Source organism: Polyodon spathula, chromosome 5 (genome assembly GCF_017654505.1).
Source record: "Polyodon spathula isolate WHYD16114869_AA chromosome 5, ASM1765450v1, whole genome shotgun sequence".
Taxonomy (NCBI): domain Eukaryota; kingdom Metazoa; phylum Chordata; class Actinopteri; order Acipenseriformes; family Polyodontidae; genus Polyodon; species Polyodon spathula.
Window position 1 is genome coordinate 74,927,102 of NC_054538.1, and position 19,155 is coordinate 74,946,256.

Genomic DNA, 19,155 nt, shown 5'->3' on the forward strand with positions numbered 1-19,155 from the left:
TGTAATGCACATTTTTATTGCCTGCGTGCAGTACCTTAAACTTTTCTCTATTAAATGTCATTTGCCATGTGTCTGCCCAGTTCTGAATGCTGTCTAGATCATTTTGGATGACCTTTGCTGCAGCATCAGTGTTTGCCACTCCACCTATTTTTGTGTCGTCTGCAAATTTAACAGGTTTGCTTACTGTACCAGAATCAAAGTCATTAATGTACAGTAGAAATAGCAGAGGACCTAATATTGATCCATGTGGTACACCACTGGTTACCTCCCTCCATTTTGAGGTTTCTCCTCTAATCAGTACTTTCTGTTTTCTAAACGTTAACCACTCCCTAATCCATGTTCATTTTGAGAATTAACCTTTCATGCAGGACTTTGTCAAAATATTTCAGGAAATCTAAATAAACCATATCATATGCTTTGCAATTATCCATTGTTGATATTGCATCCTCAAAAAAAAAACAAGACTGTTAGTTAGACACGATCTCCCTTTCCTAAAACCATGCTGACTGTCTCCCAGGATACTGCTACCACGATTAACACGGTGCATGTATGTGTTTTTGATCTTACTGATACTTGTAACTACATTTTGATCAGTGTATAATGACGCCGTTTCAAATGTATGGAACACCCTCAAATAGATTTTTTTTTTTTTTATTATGTGCTGGTGTGTGCTCAAAACCTTTGATATCCTCGAAAACATTCAAAGGTTCTAAATGCTGGTTTTATAACCCTAAAGCCCTTGTTACATGAGTCAATTTACTAGCAACTTTTATTGCCTGCAACCAAATCCTGTGAGGATTGCCCCGTGTAACAGCCCTGACATCGTATTGTCAACATTCTGGCAACTGCCTGGCAACGGGATTGCTTAAGTGGACAGCAATCCTACTCCAGGCAACAGGTTCCAGGTAATATCCAATCACAGCACTGGTGTGTGTCACGTGATTCTGTCTGCTACAGCGAAAACAATAAAATGGACATGAAAGCCGCAATTACTGGACTCAGGACAAAAAAAGTACTTATCATAGAGTTTTATGAAGTTGGTCAACACATCCTTAATTTGGTAGTATTTTGATAACAACCAATGTTGGAAGAATTACTTTTAACAAGATTTTAAAACTTCTTAAAACCTTTGGTCCAACTGTCGTTAACTATAGGGGAATAAAAATGTAGATAAAAGGCGCCTGCCAATAAATAAATAAAATATATTGTATTACTGTATACTGTACTTGTTCTCAACTCCGTCACTGGTTGTATCGCCGCTTTGAAGCTCATTCAGTAAACTGTGAAAGCAGCCTTTTTCCTATCGCAGTAAGAGCCACTTCTTAACCCAAAAGCAGACGTTTGTGTTTTTCTTCATCTTGTAACAAATTAATGAATAGACGTGCAATTATGGCTAGGGCTGGGATTTAGTCACGGTTGTTGCGGGTGCCACAGATAATGTGACTTTTGCTAGTGTCCGTGATTTTTGCTGATGTGCATGGCTTGCGGGGACTAGTAAATTGTATTCAATTTGTATGTGATTTTATTGGAAAGTGTTTCTCCTTAATAATAAATTTCACGTTTCTAATAAATGTATTTATCGTTTATTATTAATTCTAATAAATAATTACATATTTTGAACTAACTCCAACACCGTACTTGCTGTCCTTTTTTTAATTTTTTTGGAGAAGAAAAAAAATTCTGAATCAAACTAAGCTCTTCAATTAAATACTTCATGAAAGTTATGTTAACAGTTCATAAATTCAGTGTGTCTGTATGTGTGCGTGTGTGTATGTGTGTGTGTACTATACTAACTGCCACCATTCGCTGTGGGACATACATTGAACAGTTTCCTCTTTTTAATTTAAATTATTGTTCCACTTGTTGTTTAATTGTTGCCCGGTTGCACTTAATTTAATGTACATGTCTCTTATCAGTCCCACACCCTCTTTGTGTGATCCTTGGGTGTATTTCTTGCCCCCAGTGTGTTAAGTTTGCCGTCTCTTACCCTTTCCCCTGGTTGCGTCTTTATTCTCTGCTTAGTTCAGCGCTTATAAATGCTAGTTAGTTAGTAATCACCGTTGCAGAGCAAATAAAAAAGCAACACGTTGAAATTTCGTTTGCTTGTCTCATGCTTCTTTGCTGAACCTGTGCGCACCAAAAGCCACAATATGCTTTTATTAAAGACAGTTATCTTATTTATTTTTTTATCCCCTTGACTTTATTCTCCCTCTGCATTTTTCTCTGTGATTTTGAACGCATTGACCATGACTCCTCTGTGATTTACATCCAAATTTTCCATGACAAACTAGTCCTAGCCCAACTTATAGCCCTTTTTTGTTTAATGGCTGCCATTTCAAACTGTTAATTTACTGTTAATTCAAGAACTACGCAACATAGTTCTTAAATATGATTGGCTATTGCTTGGATTAAAGGCAATTTGTATCAAATCTGAGTTGCCTGTTCATTGTATCGTGTAACAGGTCAAAACCCCCGCGATGACGTCACAGGCAACACTTTGATACAATTTATGTTGCCAGCATATTGACTCGTGTAACAAGTCCTTTAGATTATTAGTTGACGTGCGTACAAACTATTCCGGTAATTGCTACGTGAAAGACTCCTCATGGCAGTTTGTGAGGAAGAGAGTGAGGTATAAGCACTGCACATCGAGTAACGTTGTGTATTGAAGCCGGTGCAACACTAATATCATCAGAACAGTTAGCATGCATGGCAAACTAAATATAAACAAAAACCCTAACAGAGAATCATACAGGGATTACATAACAGTATACTAAAAAAAAAGTTTATTAGGAAAATTCAGATTTCTTAAAATGTATCCAGTTATGGTTAATGTGGTATAATTAGAACTATTACGCTGTATGCTGATTTAAAACAGCTTTTTTTGATGGGGGGGGGTTGTCAAATCTAGATCTGACCCTCTTTGACGCCAAAGTTTGGAATGGCTGATCCGGGTGTGTCACCTCATCACTTCTCTCCACATACCGAACTAAGGACTGAGTTAGAAGGGCATCTTTCAGTCTGGCCAACAGCCAATCGCTGATACAAATAAATCTTCTCCCGAACACCCTGTTTTGGAATCTTTTATATGTATCCTATAAAGCCCCTTTCACACTGGCACTCTTACCCAGGTCCCGACCCAGGTTCTGGCTGCCTGGGTCACAATCCCGCATAGTGTGAAACCACGTACCTGGGTTGTACCTCAGGATGTGGGTCGACACGATTTGACCTGGGTTGAGCGAGAAAAAATGCATTATGGACAAACAAAACAAAACAAAACAAAAAACACCTACCTTGTTTTGGACGATCTGGTGAACAGCTCTGCAATGAGCATCTGGGATCGCTGCTACACTGCAACCAACATTGAAATCAAAGACTTCCACCATACGATTACTCCCAGAAGCCAATACAATATCTATAAAGATGGGGTTAAGGTCAAACATGGCAAAAAGGATGTAACACAAGTCCGCCATAACATTTTTATATACAGGAGTACTTGCTTTACTATACAATAATGTGTTGCATCTAGTTACTAATATTTGTTTTCCAGTAAACACAGAAAAACAGCTGTTAAATGTTTTGATTCATCTTAATTATAAACAAATAACACTTTTTACTGGCTATTCAGTGCAAGGCAGTCATAAGCTCCTGCAAATCTAGGATTTTACAAAATGCTACAAACTAGACCTTACATTCTCAACTGTAAAATATTTCTTCAGAGATGAAAGGGATCAGATTTCATGCCACACACATACACACAACATACATACATACAGTAGTATATAAAAAGACGACCAGTAAAACTCCACTTGGTATTGCCACCCAAACTCTGATCTTGTAAACAAGATTAGTGACAAACTGCAGTGAACATACTGAAAATATTATAACAATAACCAGATCTGTGATCTGCTCCAGCTGTTACTTGGCTTATTATGGATATAAAGGTTATATCATGCTGTGTTACTGTACCTTAAGCACACATATTTTTTTTTTCTAAACATTGTATTAAAGTTTCTACTTTCATGTTCCAGATATATAAAAATGCATATCTTATGTACTGTTTTCACTGTTAAAAACTAGCAAGACAAAACGTATTTGCAGGTAGACGCAGTTATGCAGTGTGTTCCACAAGTATGTGACCACAGCTATTTTCATCAAATTCAGGCAATTTCCTGTAAACGCTACTAGCTTTAGTGCAAATGTGCAGTGATGGAAATTGAAAGCCATAAAGTTTTCTCAACAATTGTCATGCAATGGAACCCAGAAAAGTCCCACTGTATGTAATTTGACTTGTTTCTTGTTAACACTATAATGTTAGTGTTGAATTTATTTATGAAAAATAGGGCTCCAAAATATAATCTAAAAAAATGTCTACAGGGATGAACACCCAGCAAATGAAATTGCAAATGATTTTTTGACTTCCCAGCCACAATAGCAACTGTCACACCAGCATCTATTTTGAAATTACTTCAACATGAAAAACACATTTCCTTCAGGCCAGCCGTCCTGCATGGAAACAACTGTGTTAAGAAAAATTATCATTTAGGTTTGTTCTGCAACAATAATAATCTCCTAAAGGGATCATAGCAACCACAAGTATTGGATTAATCCCTTGAATGTATTTAAAATGCACTTAGAGCCTTTGGTCACATGAGGAATGTAGTTTAAACATATGTGCATCTCAAAATAGACTAGAAGAACATTTCTGGCATCAAGAGGACCATGCATTCTTTACACAGCAGTTTTTTTTTTTTTTTTTTTTATTATTTCTGAAGTAATCCTTAGTGTTTACATTTTCTTTCCCCTGTGTTAACAAAACAACGTCTTAAAAACTGATTTCTGTAAATGTGACTGCCATATGACAGCTTGAGGCCATCAAAACAAACAAAAAAATGATGTTATGTCAAGATAATTTATCCCAGGATCTCCACATTACCATTCCGTTACCTCGTGATTAAAAGATCATTTATCCCAGGATCTGAGATAATTAAATTTATCCTGTGATCTCGACAAACCGACTCGTACTGTCAAAATCCTGAGAGAAACTATCTTGTGATCATGACATAATTATTATTATTATTATCTTTTTTTTTTTTTTTTGATGGCCACAATGAGCCACTATCCTGCATAAGCTGGTACAGCATTTAATTACAATAAGTAAAACAACTTTTGTAAGTGTGCCAAAAATGTTGGGTACAAAAACCCCAAAGATTTGGTGGCCACTAAGTATGACCACTGACACTCACTCTCATAGTTTACTATGGCCAGCTGAATTTAACTAAGAATCTCAGTAAGAGGGTTTAGAATGCAAGCACAAACAATGCCAACACCAATTAAATGGGCTGATTCAAAGTAGTATATAAATTATTGCAGGGGTTACCAGTGTAATTTAAAGGTATATTAAGGGCTTATTGGGGCTTCTGGGGGGTGTCTGCCGTGTATACAGTATAGCAAAAAAAGCAGTGACATAGGGGTTTACAGCATACAAATCGCAAAAGAAAATAATATATTTTTTTTAGTGTTTCCTCATTTAATTCCGCAAGACTAAACTACTGAGGACAGAATTCAACCTCTGCCTTCTGGCATCTGACCAGTAAGGGTTGCTATGTGACAGAAATACAAACCTCAACCAATTTCCCCTCCCCAGCCCATGGGAGTTCAAAGACTAGTACAGCCCTCCCTGTGGGACTGAAACCACCACCAAGCTCCTGACTGCATGACTCATCCAGCACTGTGCAGGCATTTCTAGGTGAGCCACTGGGGAACTCTCAAAAATAATTCCAACACTTGTATGGGTAAATCTAAATGCAACTGTATACTTTAGATGTTGCACAAGGAATAATTTGACACAACGTAAAAATATTTAATAATAATAATAACAAAAAAAAAAAAAAAAAAAAAAAACATTTGTTTAAAAACTGAACACTGTTATATACAGCATTTTTGAAAAGCATTATATGGAGTTTCAGGATCACATAACTACTGTTTTAACCCCTATTGAAACCTTCCTTCCAATCATACCAATGATTTTTACAGGCCGGATATTATGAGTAACCCTCATAAGGTTACCTGGGGTCCATTTGAACCCCACAGTGCTTTAGTATCAGTTATTATGTGGATCTAGTGACTTTCTTTTAGGTAGTTGTCAGGCACTCATCCTGTTACACTATGCAAAGGATAATTCTAGTCCAGGTAGCCTGGTTGAATTTCCCAAATTTCCCAACCTTCTCCCGTGAATATCTCACGCACCATAATAGCTAGCTTCCAAGTTTGAATTTACAGAATTTGAGCTTTCCAATAATGTATCGTACGTCCTGAACAGACGTTCCTAAGCGACACTACAGCAAACCGAAACTAAGGCTTGAGTCATGTGACATGAGTCACCTCCTAAGTTTGCTTTTATTTAACCTTTACAGTTTATTCAAACAGGCTATCCCGTTGACATTAAAATCTTATTAAAAAAGGGAAGCCCAGCATGCAATATTAAAAACGAACTATTGCAAAGTAGACTTGTTTACAGGGATATAATTTACCAAGACATTAGTATTTTTGATTGTTGTTTTACATTGCAACCCCCTTTCTGCAAGGTAGCATCTTCAACATGAATGGAGAGACATATTGCCAGCCTACAGAAAAGTTAAATGGAAACAAACCATTCAGAAATAGGTGATTTAGTATAGTAAAGACATGAACATTATGAAAAACTACTATACCTATTTTTCCTTTTAACTGTTGAAATTAGACAAATCCATCAAATACAGCAACTGAAGAATGACTCAGATCAATAACTGGAATCTTAGAAACAGTATTTAAAGAAGTAAATGAAATGAAGAAGAATATGTCAGAGCAAAGTTTTAGTGAATTCAGGAAAGCATTCCTGGAGATGCTGCCTTCATCAGCCTTACCAATTAGAGACCAGAACTCATGCAAGAATAGCTGAAATATTAGAAGAAATGTAGGCTGACAGAAAATATTCACCCCCACAGGAAATGCTAATTAATACTAATACATACTACTGGTAGTTGTTGTAATAAAATATCAAAAATCATCAAACAAATTGTGCTGTATAAAAAATATATGAAAGGATACGTGAATAAAACTCATTGACAGCAGAAAGGCAGGTTACTTCAGTTGAGGGAGTCATCTGAAACTTCCCCACAAGTTTGCATACACTTCTTTGTTTATATCTAAAAAAGGAAGAGATGACATTCAGCATAAAATACTAGAAATTCATTTTTGAGAAGTGCAAAAAAAACCTTAATATATTACACACGTTTTAAGATGACATATTTGTATGAAGCAGACTGACATATCAGAAAAATAGATGTAAGTATTTGTTACTACACCCCCCACTCGATATATCGTGGGTGTCGGGGTCCAATATAAATCCGCTATATATCGAGGGCCGCGATATAGTGAGAGATCCATAGAAAAACAAATAGGCTAACAAATAAATACTGTACAACCACTCCCTCATTTTATCGGGTGCGTCAGGGTCCAGTATAAATCCTCTACGCAACCTGCTTTTTCTCATTTCGTATAAAAAGCAGCACACTGTTTTAATTCATACAGCAGAGGATAATTGCTTCTCATCAGCTTCAGCCTCCAATTAATTCCACGAGTCTTCCTCTCCTTTCTCAAAATACACAAACCCGCTGCATTGAAATAATCCATTCAGAACAACAATATAGGAGGCTTGTTGCTAGGTAGCTGATGTCACTGCCTTGTGGCTTTTGCTAGTGCATTGCTGCCACATGTGAACACCTCACTGGCTAAAATAAAAACCACTTCAGCAAGCAGATATTTAATTTGTTTCATGTTATTGTGCAATATGTGTGTATATGATAACAGTACGACATTTATGCTTTGTTTTTAATAGTTTTGTATATTATTCTTTGTGATGTTCAGTACAAAATAAAACAAACAGTAATTCTAAATGCCTGTGTATATTGCAGCTAAGGCATACGCAGTTAGACAGTAAAAATGAGGAGCCAACTCCAGGACCTCGATATATCCGAATCTGCAGTATAGCGAGGGGCGATATAACGAGGGGTGGGTGTATTATGTCCTTAAAATGTCTCGGGGTGGCGGGTGGGGGGGCAGCTAGCTCTTGAAATCCTTATTTGGCTGATACTTACATAATTAAATAAGCTTTGAAACCCAGCATAACAGGTATATTGTATAATCCAACCACATTGGTTAAAAGAAAATCTTACAAGTTGAACTGAATTAGCACTTTCTCCAGAGGTAATATACATTAATAAGGTCTGCACATATTTCTTTATCAGCTGTGAGAACTCTTATTTTGTGCCAGATTTAGAAAGTCATCAGTTATGCTTTTTTTTTTTTTTTTTTCCCATGGCATCTTGCACAAGAGACATTAGCAACTGCCTTGTAAATGGGTTTCAAGGCTTAAGAAAAAATACAGATCAGAGCTATTAACTCTAATTCATTTTAAATTGCTAACAGCAAGCAAAATAATAATTTTAAATAAATAATTCACTAGTATTGGTTTAACTAAGTGGCACTGATACCTTACCTGAACCTAAGCAAAAATGTTGAACACTTTGTCCATCTCATTTCACACAACTAATGTTTAATTTTTGTTTTATGACTATTGTATTTTATATTGTTTAGTGATTAATCTTCTTTTACACTAAAGTGATGTGTAGCTTCAAGGTGGTAAAATAAATTCATAAATTCACAATACCACTTAAAAACCTTTTAACCAACCTTTTGATGTCATCTCTACTGGTGTCCAAATGGTATGCAAACAGCTGTAATGAAGGTCCAGAAGACATCAATATAAATTTGTCCATATAATAAAACTGTGCAGATCGTATGGGTTTTGAAAATGTGTCGTCGCCCTGAAATAAATCAAAACACAGTAATTAACCCCGTGTAACAAATTTTATTTATTTTTTTGTTCCTGGGTAGTAAGTGTTATTTCCTAGTTGCTTATGCCTCAAAAGTATAGAAAATGGCTATTATTCCCCACAAACTTTGCTTTTGTGACCAGGACAGTGATATTTTGAAATATCACTATTTCCAATGGGAAAACAGGCAAATGTGTGTCTTTTCATTCACACAAAGTCAGAAAAAAACAACATATGAATCCAAATTAACATGTATTTATACTAAAGTAATACTAAAATGACTACAAAATATTTAGAAGTGAGTAGTTTTTCGAGATTTACGATTATACTGTAAATACAGTATTGTATTACTTTAGTATAAATACATGTTAATTTGGATTCATATGTTGTTTTTTCTGACTTTATCTGAACGAAAAGACACACATTTGCCCGTTTTCCCATTGGAAATAGTGATATTTTGAAATATCACTGTCCTGGTCACAAAAGCAAAGTTTGTGGGGAATAATAGCCATTGTGTTACATAGTGTAATCATCAATTTCCATACAACTTCCTTTAAAAGGAGTAATAATCAAGGCTTTAAAGTTTTTTCTTTGTATCTATAATTAGCATTAGTAACATTACTGCTACTGTTCTGCAAAGAGGTAATATGAATATAACAGTATAGTTTTAATTGTATTAGTATCTATATAGTGCCCGTATATGGGATATGTCTGTAGACACATGGAAAACAATTTCTATGGAGGAAATGTAGGTTAAGTTTAAATAAATTAGATTAAAAGTGTGACTTCCCTCTTCAATGTTTGTTTAAATATGAAATAAGGCATTTCCAGGAGTTTTTTTTTTTTTTTTTTTTTTTTTTTATTTTAATATTAGCGTGCCCAATGATTTTACAACTGACTATCTTCCCCCGTTTGAAATGCCCAATAATTTTCCCCCTCACCAATTCCCCACACAGCTTAGGAGAACTGAAGGTTCATTTAGCGTCCTCAGATCCCACTACCAAGCCAGCTTCCTCTTTTATACCCAAGAACTCGAGAGCGGATGTCAGTGAGTTACTGACCTGTGGAGGACAAAGGCCAGCCTGGCAGATGTCCACTTTTGAGCTCACTGGGCACTTGGCCAGCAGGGTTAGCTGTAGAGCAATGAGGCGAGACAGTCTCTGATGGTTTTGCCTGCCTGACACACGGGAGCGCCAGAGCCAATGTGACGCTCCCTTCGGAATCCCCAGTGAAGACTGGCTGCTTCACAGGATTCAAATCTGCCAGGATTCGAATCTGCATTGTATGACTCACCTTACACACCGTGTGGCTGTGCTTTTACCAGATAAGCGACTTGGGGACCCAGTACCTTGATAGTTTCAACATTACAGAAAAAAACTTGTACACAACTTTTTCTTTTCTTAATACATATATATTTTTTTTTTTTACATGGCGTCTAAACACCAAAAATTCAGTGGAATCACAGATTGCTGGTGCTCTGTATATACATATATACAAATTAACTTTTACAAACCATTTTAAAAGAACATTTTAAATTGCCTTGTTGGTTTTCTCCTACAGCACCAGACATTAATAGAAAACAAACTGCACCAGATGTGCCAAGAACTGGATTAGCCAAGCAGAGTTGTAATGACTCGACTCAACTCGGAATCGCAATTTTTCGAGGCACAACTCGATTCGAGTCACTCGACTTGACTGGAGTCCCTGCAAGCAAAGACTCGATTCATCACTCAAAAAAAAAAAAAAAATGACTCGAGTCATTGTCTTTGTGATAAAATCAATAGCAAACTTATTTCATGTTCAATACTTGCAGCTCTAACACACGCAGTCATCTTGTCATTTTGCACATAAACAGGTTCCTGCCATGGTTGTTAAGACCGTTACTAAGGAAACAGAAAACACCTTTCTAGCCTATAGCACTGTTCTATGATCATAACGTCACAAGCAGCAGGGAGCCCCAAAATCAAAATGAGTAGGCAGGAAGCAAAGACAGATTTCTGATCACTGATCCCAGAAAATTCTGAGGAAAACAGCGATTTTTTAGTTTTGTCAGACACGAAAAAAACAAAACAACATGGAGAGTACACTAAAAATACCTGCAGCGGTGGAATTCACTTTTAATAATTATACAGCCAACCTGGAGAAAAACAAGCAGGCTGCATCCCGCCAGCACTGTAAAGCGACAATATGAATAAACTGCATTCAAAACCGGTAACTGACGGTAGGTTTTTTGTTTTTTTCAACACCTAAAATGAGAATCTGAATTAATTAAAAAAAGGCACAATGCAACAGCGGTATTTTTTCACAATGAGTAGGTAGTCAGTATTCAATATTTTAAAAAAATTAAAAAAAGAATAATGCCAGGGCAAATTAAACAAAACAGCAGAAAAAGCACTGATTTGGAGTTATTTTTCAGGTTTTGTTAGCACAAAAATAAAGGTATTGAATGTATGGAAAACATTTCTAATAAGTACAATTTTGCCTAGTGAAAGCTTGAAAAGTAAATCATTTTGTAAGTATGTGGTGCACACTATTCTCTTATCTACGAAGTTGGTGCTTTGTAGCTATTTTTAAATTTCCCTTTAAATGCAATTCTGAATAAAACATTGTTTCCAGCACACATTTGTTAAGCTAATGCAAACGAATAAAAACTAAGAAGCTTACCTAAACTAATATTAGGTAGTCCAAGGTCAGTACTAATCAGGGTGTGTGAAACTAGAGGTTTATGTTTAAAGTCTTAGTTAAAGACTTTAACTAGGCTTAAAAGTGTTTTTTTTTTCTCTCTTTCTTTCTGGTCACATCTTATACTTTAACATACCTATACATAAAACTTAAAGTTGTATGTGTATGTACATTAATGTATAAGACGTGATGGGAGAGAAAGATTGAAAGATTGTTTTTGTATTAAGTACAGTATTATGTTTTGCTATGCCACCTTTTTATTATGTTTTGTGCTTTTGTGAAATAATATCTGTTACTTAAAAATGTCTAGTTGACATTTAATGGAAAAAAAGACACTCCATAGCTCAGCTTACACTAAGAGGAGAGATATGTAGTACACATTCTGTTACCTGTGAATTATATAAATCTGAATTACCAGCATATAAAATTTTGCCTCAGCAGAAACCGTTGACTTTTAATGATGACCATAAGTGGGGCAAGTATGACCACATTATTGTGCATCCTAATTTTGCATTTTTAACATTTTTTTTTTTGTGTATAGATTGCTAACCTCCTGTAAAACTAATCTGATTAAATCAAGATATCTTGAACTGTCAGAAATAATGACTCGAAGTGACTTGAGCCAGACTGGTGACTTGACTCGACTCGAGCTTGGCATGTCAAAGACTCAACTCAACTCGAGCTTGGCATGTCAAAGACTCAACTCGAATCGAGCTTGGCATGTCAAAGACTCGACTTGAATCGAGCTTGGCATGTCAAAGACTCATCTCGAATCGAGCTTGGCATGTCAAAGACTCAACTCGAATCGAGCTTGGCATGTCAAAGACTCAACTCGAATCGAGCTTGGCATGTCAAAGACTCGACTCGAATCGAGCTTGGCTTGTCAAAGACTCGACTCGAGTCTTTACTCCCCAATGACTTGACTCGAATACCAGTTTCGGTGACTCATTACAACTATGCAGTCAAGCATTTGTACACTTACTGCATAGACTGCACATTTTGATAGTTACAAGAGTTGTACTTAACAGAAACTTAAAAGTTTTTAGTAATAGGCTATCTGTAAATTACCAATTCAAGAGCCGGCTCCGTGCCCTGGGCTGGCCAGATTTTTAACGTCTTGTCTTCAGATGCAGAAAGTAGCCAATTTCTGTTATGACTCCACCCAATGGAGGTCACTGCTCCATCATGACCTTTAGACAAGGTAAAAATTGTATATTTTTTAGTATATTCATGCATTGTAAGTCAAGCCTATGTGATACAATAAATGATAAACATTATGCTAATTTTATTTAACTTTCTTTTGCTGCCCCCTTGTGTCCTTTTTCATATTTAATGCAATTCTTTTTTTTTGTAGTAATTATTTTTTGAGTTTTTACAAAAACACAGCGGAGAAGAAACAATACACAAATACAAACAAAAAGTAAATGAAATAGCGTAAACGTGGGTAAGTATAACAAGAAACAGCAACAGATTCACACCAAGCCCCACCCTGCCAAGTCACCCACACAACTTTTCTACACCCTTGTCATTCTCCCATCATGAAACAGGACTCCTCGGTTTCAGCAGTTCTCAATTGAAGTGCATTTACGGAGCTTAATAGTGCTTAATAGTTTAGGATTAAAGTGACACAAGCACAAATATTATTGGCTGTATCCTGTTGAATGTACATTATGCATTTGGAAGCTCCTTGTACTGTCATCAAGTTCTGTTGGTGAGTTGAGTCGAATAGCATTCTCAAATTCCAATATAATTTCATATAGTATTGCAGGACTAGAAGGCAAACTCTTGGGAATGCTAAACCAAATTTGCATACAACAAATATAATTGTATTTATTTATGCATTGCATTTATATGGTGCTTTTTATACAAAAAAAAATGTACAGTAAGTACATAGCAGAGAAAAAAAAGCAAACCACAATACATGTGTATAGCATGTCACACATACAACTACCACAGTCAGACCATTTAAATAACAGATTTAAATAACGGTATACACAATACAAACGGAGCAATTTTAAAATTACATTAAAACCTACTAAGATAAGAAAGCCATTTTATAAAAGTGTGTTTTTAGTCTTGACTTGAAAACTGTAACGGTCCCAGCTTCCCTGACAAACGAAGAAGAGCATTCCATAATTTAGGAGCTCTACAAGAAAAAGCCCTCCCTCCTCTCGTGCTGCTTTTGTTGCCCCTGGGAATAATCAGCAGCCCCGCATCCTGTGATCGCAGAGTGAGGTTTGAAAGATACAGGGTCAGTAACATGCAAATACCTAGGTGCTAATCCATTCAGGGCCCTGTACATTAACAGCAAAATCTTAAGATTAACTCTACACTGCACAGGGAGCCAGTGTAAAGAGGCCAAAACAGGGGTGATATGTTCACGTTTCCTGGTTTTAGTAAGAATTTTAGTAACGGTATTCTGAACAATCTGCAAGCAGGATACCACATGTTTTGGGACACTAAAAAAAAAAATGCATTGCAATAATCACTTTTAGATTAAACAAAGCCATGCATTAGTCTTTCAGCATCAGATACAGAAATAACGGCTATATTTCTCAAATTGTAAAAAGATACTTTTGTAACTTCCCTAATGAGATCAGGATCAAGATGACCCCCAAACTCTTCATTTCTAGTCTAAGTTTTGATGAGAACTCATGTAGTCCCACAATTCCTTTTATTTGGTTCTGTGAGCTCTCTAGCATAAATTCTGTTTTATCTGAATACAACATTAGAAAATTCTATGACATCCAATGCTTGACAAAAATTGTGTATAATAGTATTTATGATCAATTATTTTTTAACCCTGTGCTTATTTGAATATAAGAAATAAAGTATCTTACAACTGACAATAAAAATTATCAAAAGAAAGAAACATACTTTTTTTTAAATGGAAATGTGTTAATAATACTGGAACTGGAAAATGTCTGCATTTTTTCACAAAACCTTAAAAATGTTCAGTGATTTACATTAAAAAATGTCTGAATTTGGACCATATTCTGTGCAGATTTGCTGTTACAACATCCTGACTGGTGAGCAGTACAGATTTCTAGTAAGCCAAGAATTTTAAAGCTTAAGTTTCAAGTAGGAAAAACACTTTGGATTGAGCTCATGGGTTTTCATGGAAATCAATTCCAGTTTAATGCATCAAAACTTCCAAAAACATTGACTACAGCTACAATAAACAACACTCAGAATACCTGTATAGACAGCTGGAGATCCAGTGAGGGACGAATTATATAGCAATATGGATTTGTCTCCAAGACCACACGCAAGTTGTTTTCCATCCCCTGAGGGAAAAAAAAAAGGAAATTATTAAGACCAACTTGAAGTTCAAGGGTTCCATGCGGTACACAATCATAGTCAAAGTTGTAAATTATGCACATTATTTATTGTTTAATTAGACAATTAGATAAGCTATGTTACCTAAACACTGATTAAGGCCAGCTGTGTTATTAAAAAAAAAAATGAATTAGTAAAAAGTTATGTAAAATTTTAAAAAAACCAAAAAAACACACACATTATATATATATATATACACACACACACACACACACACATTTTTCTTTAAAGCAAACAAATAAAACTCTTAGTTTACACAGTTTGCATCTCCACAGTGAGAAAAAAAAAAGGGTTGAAAAAGGTGGAGGTGTAAGGGAGTAAGGGAAAATAATGTTCTTCTTGTAAATTCGGCAATCTGCTGCCAGGCTGTATGGATTTTATTAAAACCGCACAGATATAAGGCCATGGTCTTTTCATACTGTACTTACTGTAGCTTTCTCCAGAATGCACTACTTTAGTTTAGCTCAAAAACCTGCCCTGGGGACCAGACACAATTTTGTTTGATTTTACACCAGTTTGTTACCAAAACCAAAAGATCATGTGTTAGTAATAAAGATGTGTGAATGCCGTTACCATGACCTCTCTCATGCACGTTTACCTGAATATTGAAGACTGCAGACAGGCGTTGGTCTGACTGCTGTGCTCACTTGTGTCTGGACCACACTTGGGGCTGGACTATCCACTGGGTAATCTTTTATGATTACACTATAAGAACATGTTAAATGACACTTGATAAGTTACATGTATCCATTCCCACTTACAACAGACACAGGAAGGGACTTGTATAGAGCAGCACATATTTAAGCCAATATTCTTGTAGATCCACCAGATTTTCAAATGCCATCATTATGGTTACTACCAAGCAAAGCTGTTGTAATGATGGGCAAGATATGGTTAAGTAGGGATGCCACTAAAAAAGCAGCCCATTTATTCAAGCAATGTAGGCATGGTGGTTCAACATGATATAAGGGATATGCCTGAAATACTACACTAAAAACAAATAGTGTTGTCAATGAGAAAATGAAACATTGACACTGTTTCATGTCTTACAAACATAAGAAAGTTTACAAACGAGAGGAGGCCATTCGGCCCATCTTGCTTGTTTGGTTGTTAGTAGCTTATTGATCCCAGAATCTCATCAAGCAACTGTCAGCTTCAACAACATTAGTCTTGAATGAAGTGTCTATACAGCATCAGCTATGTGCTGTTTAAAAGAATGTGACTGAACAGCACCTTACAGTATTATTATTATTATTATTATTATTAATCAACTGGCTATGCTAAAGACCACATAAACACTCTGCTTTATGTCAGTTTGGCTACCATAATTTGTGCCCCAATGTTTACAATGTTTTTACTGTATGTCAAACATCACTTTGACCAAACTTGACCAGAACAGAACTAATCAAACTTGAGCTGCACAACAGTATTTCTATGAAATATAAATATGATGTTAAGCTCTTGATCAATCACAGATGGTTTAATTTCTCTAGCAAGGATATTGTGACAGTTACTAAAAAACACTGCCATCCAGACATACAGTTCTTCATTAGGAGTAAGCACAGGACGCTTTTAGACAAAATTCTATACTTGGGTCTGTTGAAAATAACAAGGCATAACAGCAGGCAACCAAATTTAAAAAAGCCATCATTTCAACAGGAATCGTAAAGGATTCTCAGGTTCCCATCATGCACACCATCAGAGCTTTGGCAAGATGGAATGGGAACATCACCCATGTAAACAATTTTTCTTCTTCTAATTAAACATTCACTACCTTCACACATAATGATCCAACTGTTGCAGGAGCTTTTATTCCTGTCTGAGTAAAGGAGATTAAGTATCATTAACATGTGCATGAAATTCACTAGCTTAATCTTGTACTGATGAAAAGGCTAATAGCTATTTGGTTGCATGCGAATACTAATTTACAACGGATGACAACAGTTCAAGTGTCAGCTTTATAACACCATCAATAGTTCCAAACAACACATATTTTCTTCAAAGAAGTCTAGTAAAATATCCCATTATATCCAGGTAGTCACTACCTCATAGTTCCTAATTCCTACCAAACATGCCGTCATGTAATCCTGCTAAACATGTAAGAACCTGGTCTACTTTTATTTGAAAAAATTAATAGCATGAGACAAACATAGTGAATAACATTGCATTCTTTCAACATAATTCATTACTTTGTATATTTACTCCTACAGGTACTTCAGAAGCTCTTAAGTTTAGTGAATTAAAAACAAAGTATTATTCTTGTTTGCATTCACTGTTGTAGTACCAGAGTCTATGAAACTACAACTACAACTGCTATGATTAATAGTCGTTATGACTATTAATAACAAAAAAAAAAAAAAGCTAAAAAAAAACTTACCATCCTCTGTTATTCCTCCCTTTTGTAGGTTGGACCCTTGGCTTCTGTATGTTAGTCTTTAGTGAAAACATGGTCATCCTGTCATGAAAAACAACAAGGGGAACATAATCGCCATTACTGATAACAATCAAAGTGTGCTTTGTATTCTGTAAAGTGTGCTGCCTCTTTACACCCCATTTCAAAATTTTCACCTTTTGTTGCCTGACAGCCTGGAATTAAGATGCATTAAAATAGTTTTTTTTTTTCATTTATCTACACATCCTACCCTACAACTTCCAAGTGACAAAAATATTCTAGAAATTTGTAGAAAATTAATTAAAAATAAAAACTGAAATAGCTTGGTTGGATAAGTGTCCAACCCTCTTGTAATAGCAATCCTAAATTAGCTCAGGTGTAACCAATCGCCTTCAAAATCACACACCAAGTTAAGTGGACTCCACCTATGTTAAATTGTAGTGATTCACATGATTTCAGGATAAATTCTGCAGTTCCTGTAGGTTCCCTCTGCTAGGTAGTGCATTTCAAAGCAAAGACTCAACCACAAGCACCAAGGAGCTTTCAAAAGAACTCCGGGACAAAGTTGTTGAAAGGCACAGTTCAGCGGATAGGTATAACATAATATCAAAGGCCTTGGAACACGGTCAAGACAATTATTAAGAAGTGGAAGGTGTATGGCACCACCAAGACCCTGCTTAGATCAGGCTGTCCCTCCAAACTGGATGACTGAGCAAGAAGGAGACTGATCAGAGAGGCTACCAAGAGGCCAATGGCAACTTTGCAAGAGCTACAGACTTTTACGGCCAAGACTGGTCAAAGTGTGCATGTGACAACAATATCCCAAGCACTCCACAAATCTGGCCTGTATGGTAGGGTGGCAAGAAGGAAGCCATTACTCAAGAAAGCCCACCTTGAATCCCGTTTAAAGTATGCAAAAAAACACTCAGGAGGTTCTGTAGCCATGTGGCAAAAAGTTTTGTGGTCTGACGAAACTAAAATGGATGTTATGTTTGGCGCAAACCCAACACAGCGCATCAACCAAAGAACACCATTCCTACTGTGAAGCATGGTGGTAGCAGCATCATGTTATGGGGATGTTTCTCATTAGTAGGGATTGGGGCATTTGTCAGGATAGAAGGGAAAATGAATGGAGCAAAGTACAGAGAAGTCCTTGAGGAAACCTGCTGCCCTCTGCAAGAAAGAGGAAACTGGGTCGGAAGTTCACCTTTCAGCTTGACAACGACCCAATGCACACAGCCAAAGCTACACTGCAGTGGCTAAGGAACAAAAAGGTAAATGTCCTTGAGTGGCCCAGTCAGAGTCCCGACCTAAATCCAATCGAAAATTTGTGACATGACTTGAAGACTGTCCATCAATGCTCCCCAAAGAACTTGACAGAGCTTGAACAGTTTTGTGAAGAAGAATGGTCAAATATTGTCAAAACTAGGTGTGCAAAGTTGGTAGAGACCTACCCCAACAGACTCACAGCTGTAATTGCTGCCAAAGGTGCTTCCACCAAATATTAACTCAGGGGGGTGGAGACTTATCCAATTATTATTTCAGTTTTGTATTTTTAATAATACAAACCATACTTAACAGTGTGGCGTATGGTGTGTAGATAAGTGGGGGGGGGGGGGGGGGGGGGGAATCCTCATTTAAATGCATGAAACTCTGAGGCACTGACACAACAAAATGTGAAAAAAAGTTCAAGGGGGTGCAGACTTTCTATAGGCACTGTATATATATATATATATATATATATATATATATATATATATACACACACACACACACACACACACGCAATGCAAATAAACAGGACACACTTATTTTGATGTAACACCTCAGTGCATGCAACCTGACAGGTTATATGTTATATGATAA

At 36.3% G+C, this 19,155-nt stretch overlaps 1 protein-coding gene across 1 annotated transcript in view; it reads right to left on the bottom strand.

Moving 5' to 3' along the window:
• The window catches only part of wdr27 (WD repeat domain 27), a 114,774-nt gene that overhangs the window by 77,398 nt on the left and 18,221 nt on the right, over nt 1–19,155 (bottom strand). Inside the window, exons 14-20 of the mRNA XM_041251330.1 lie at nt 17,275–17,352; nt 15,496–15,602; nt 14,756–14,845; nt 12,627–12,748; nt 8,734–8,867; nt 7,090–7,187; nt 3,294–3,415 (exon numbers count right to left, since the gene is read on the bottom strand). Of these exons, the coding sequence (XP_041107264.1) occupies nt 3,294–3,415; nt 7,090–7,187; nt 8,734–8,867; nt 12,627–12,748; nt 14,756–14,845; nt 15,496–15,602; nt 17,275–17,352 (751 nt within the window). The remainder of the gene's footprint in view (nt 1–3,293; nt 3,416–7,089; nt 7,188–8,733; nt 8,868–12,626; nt 12,749–14,755; nt 14,846–15,495; nt 15,603–17,274; nt 17,353–19,155) is intronic.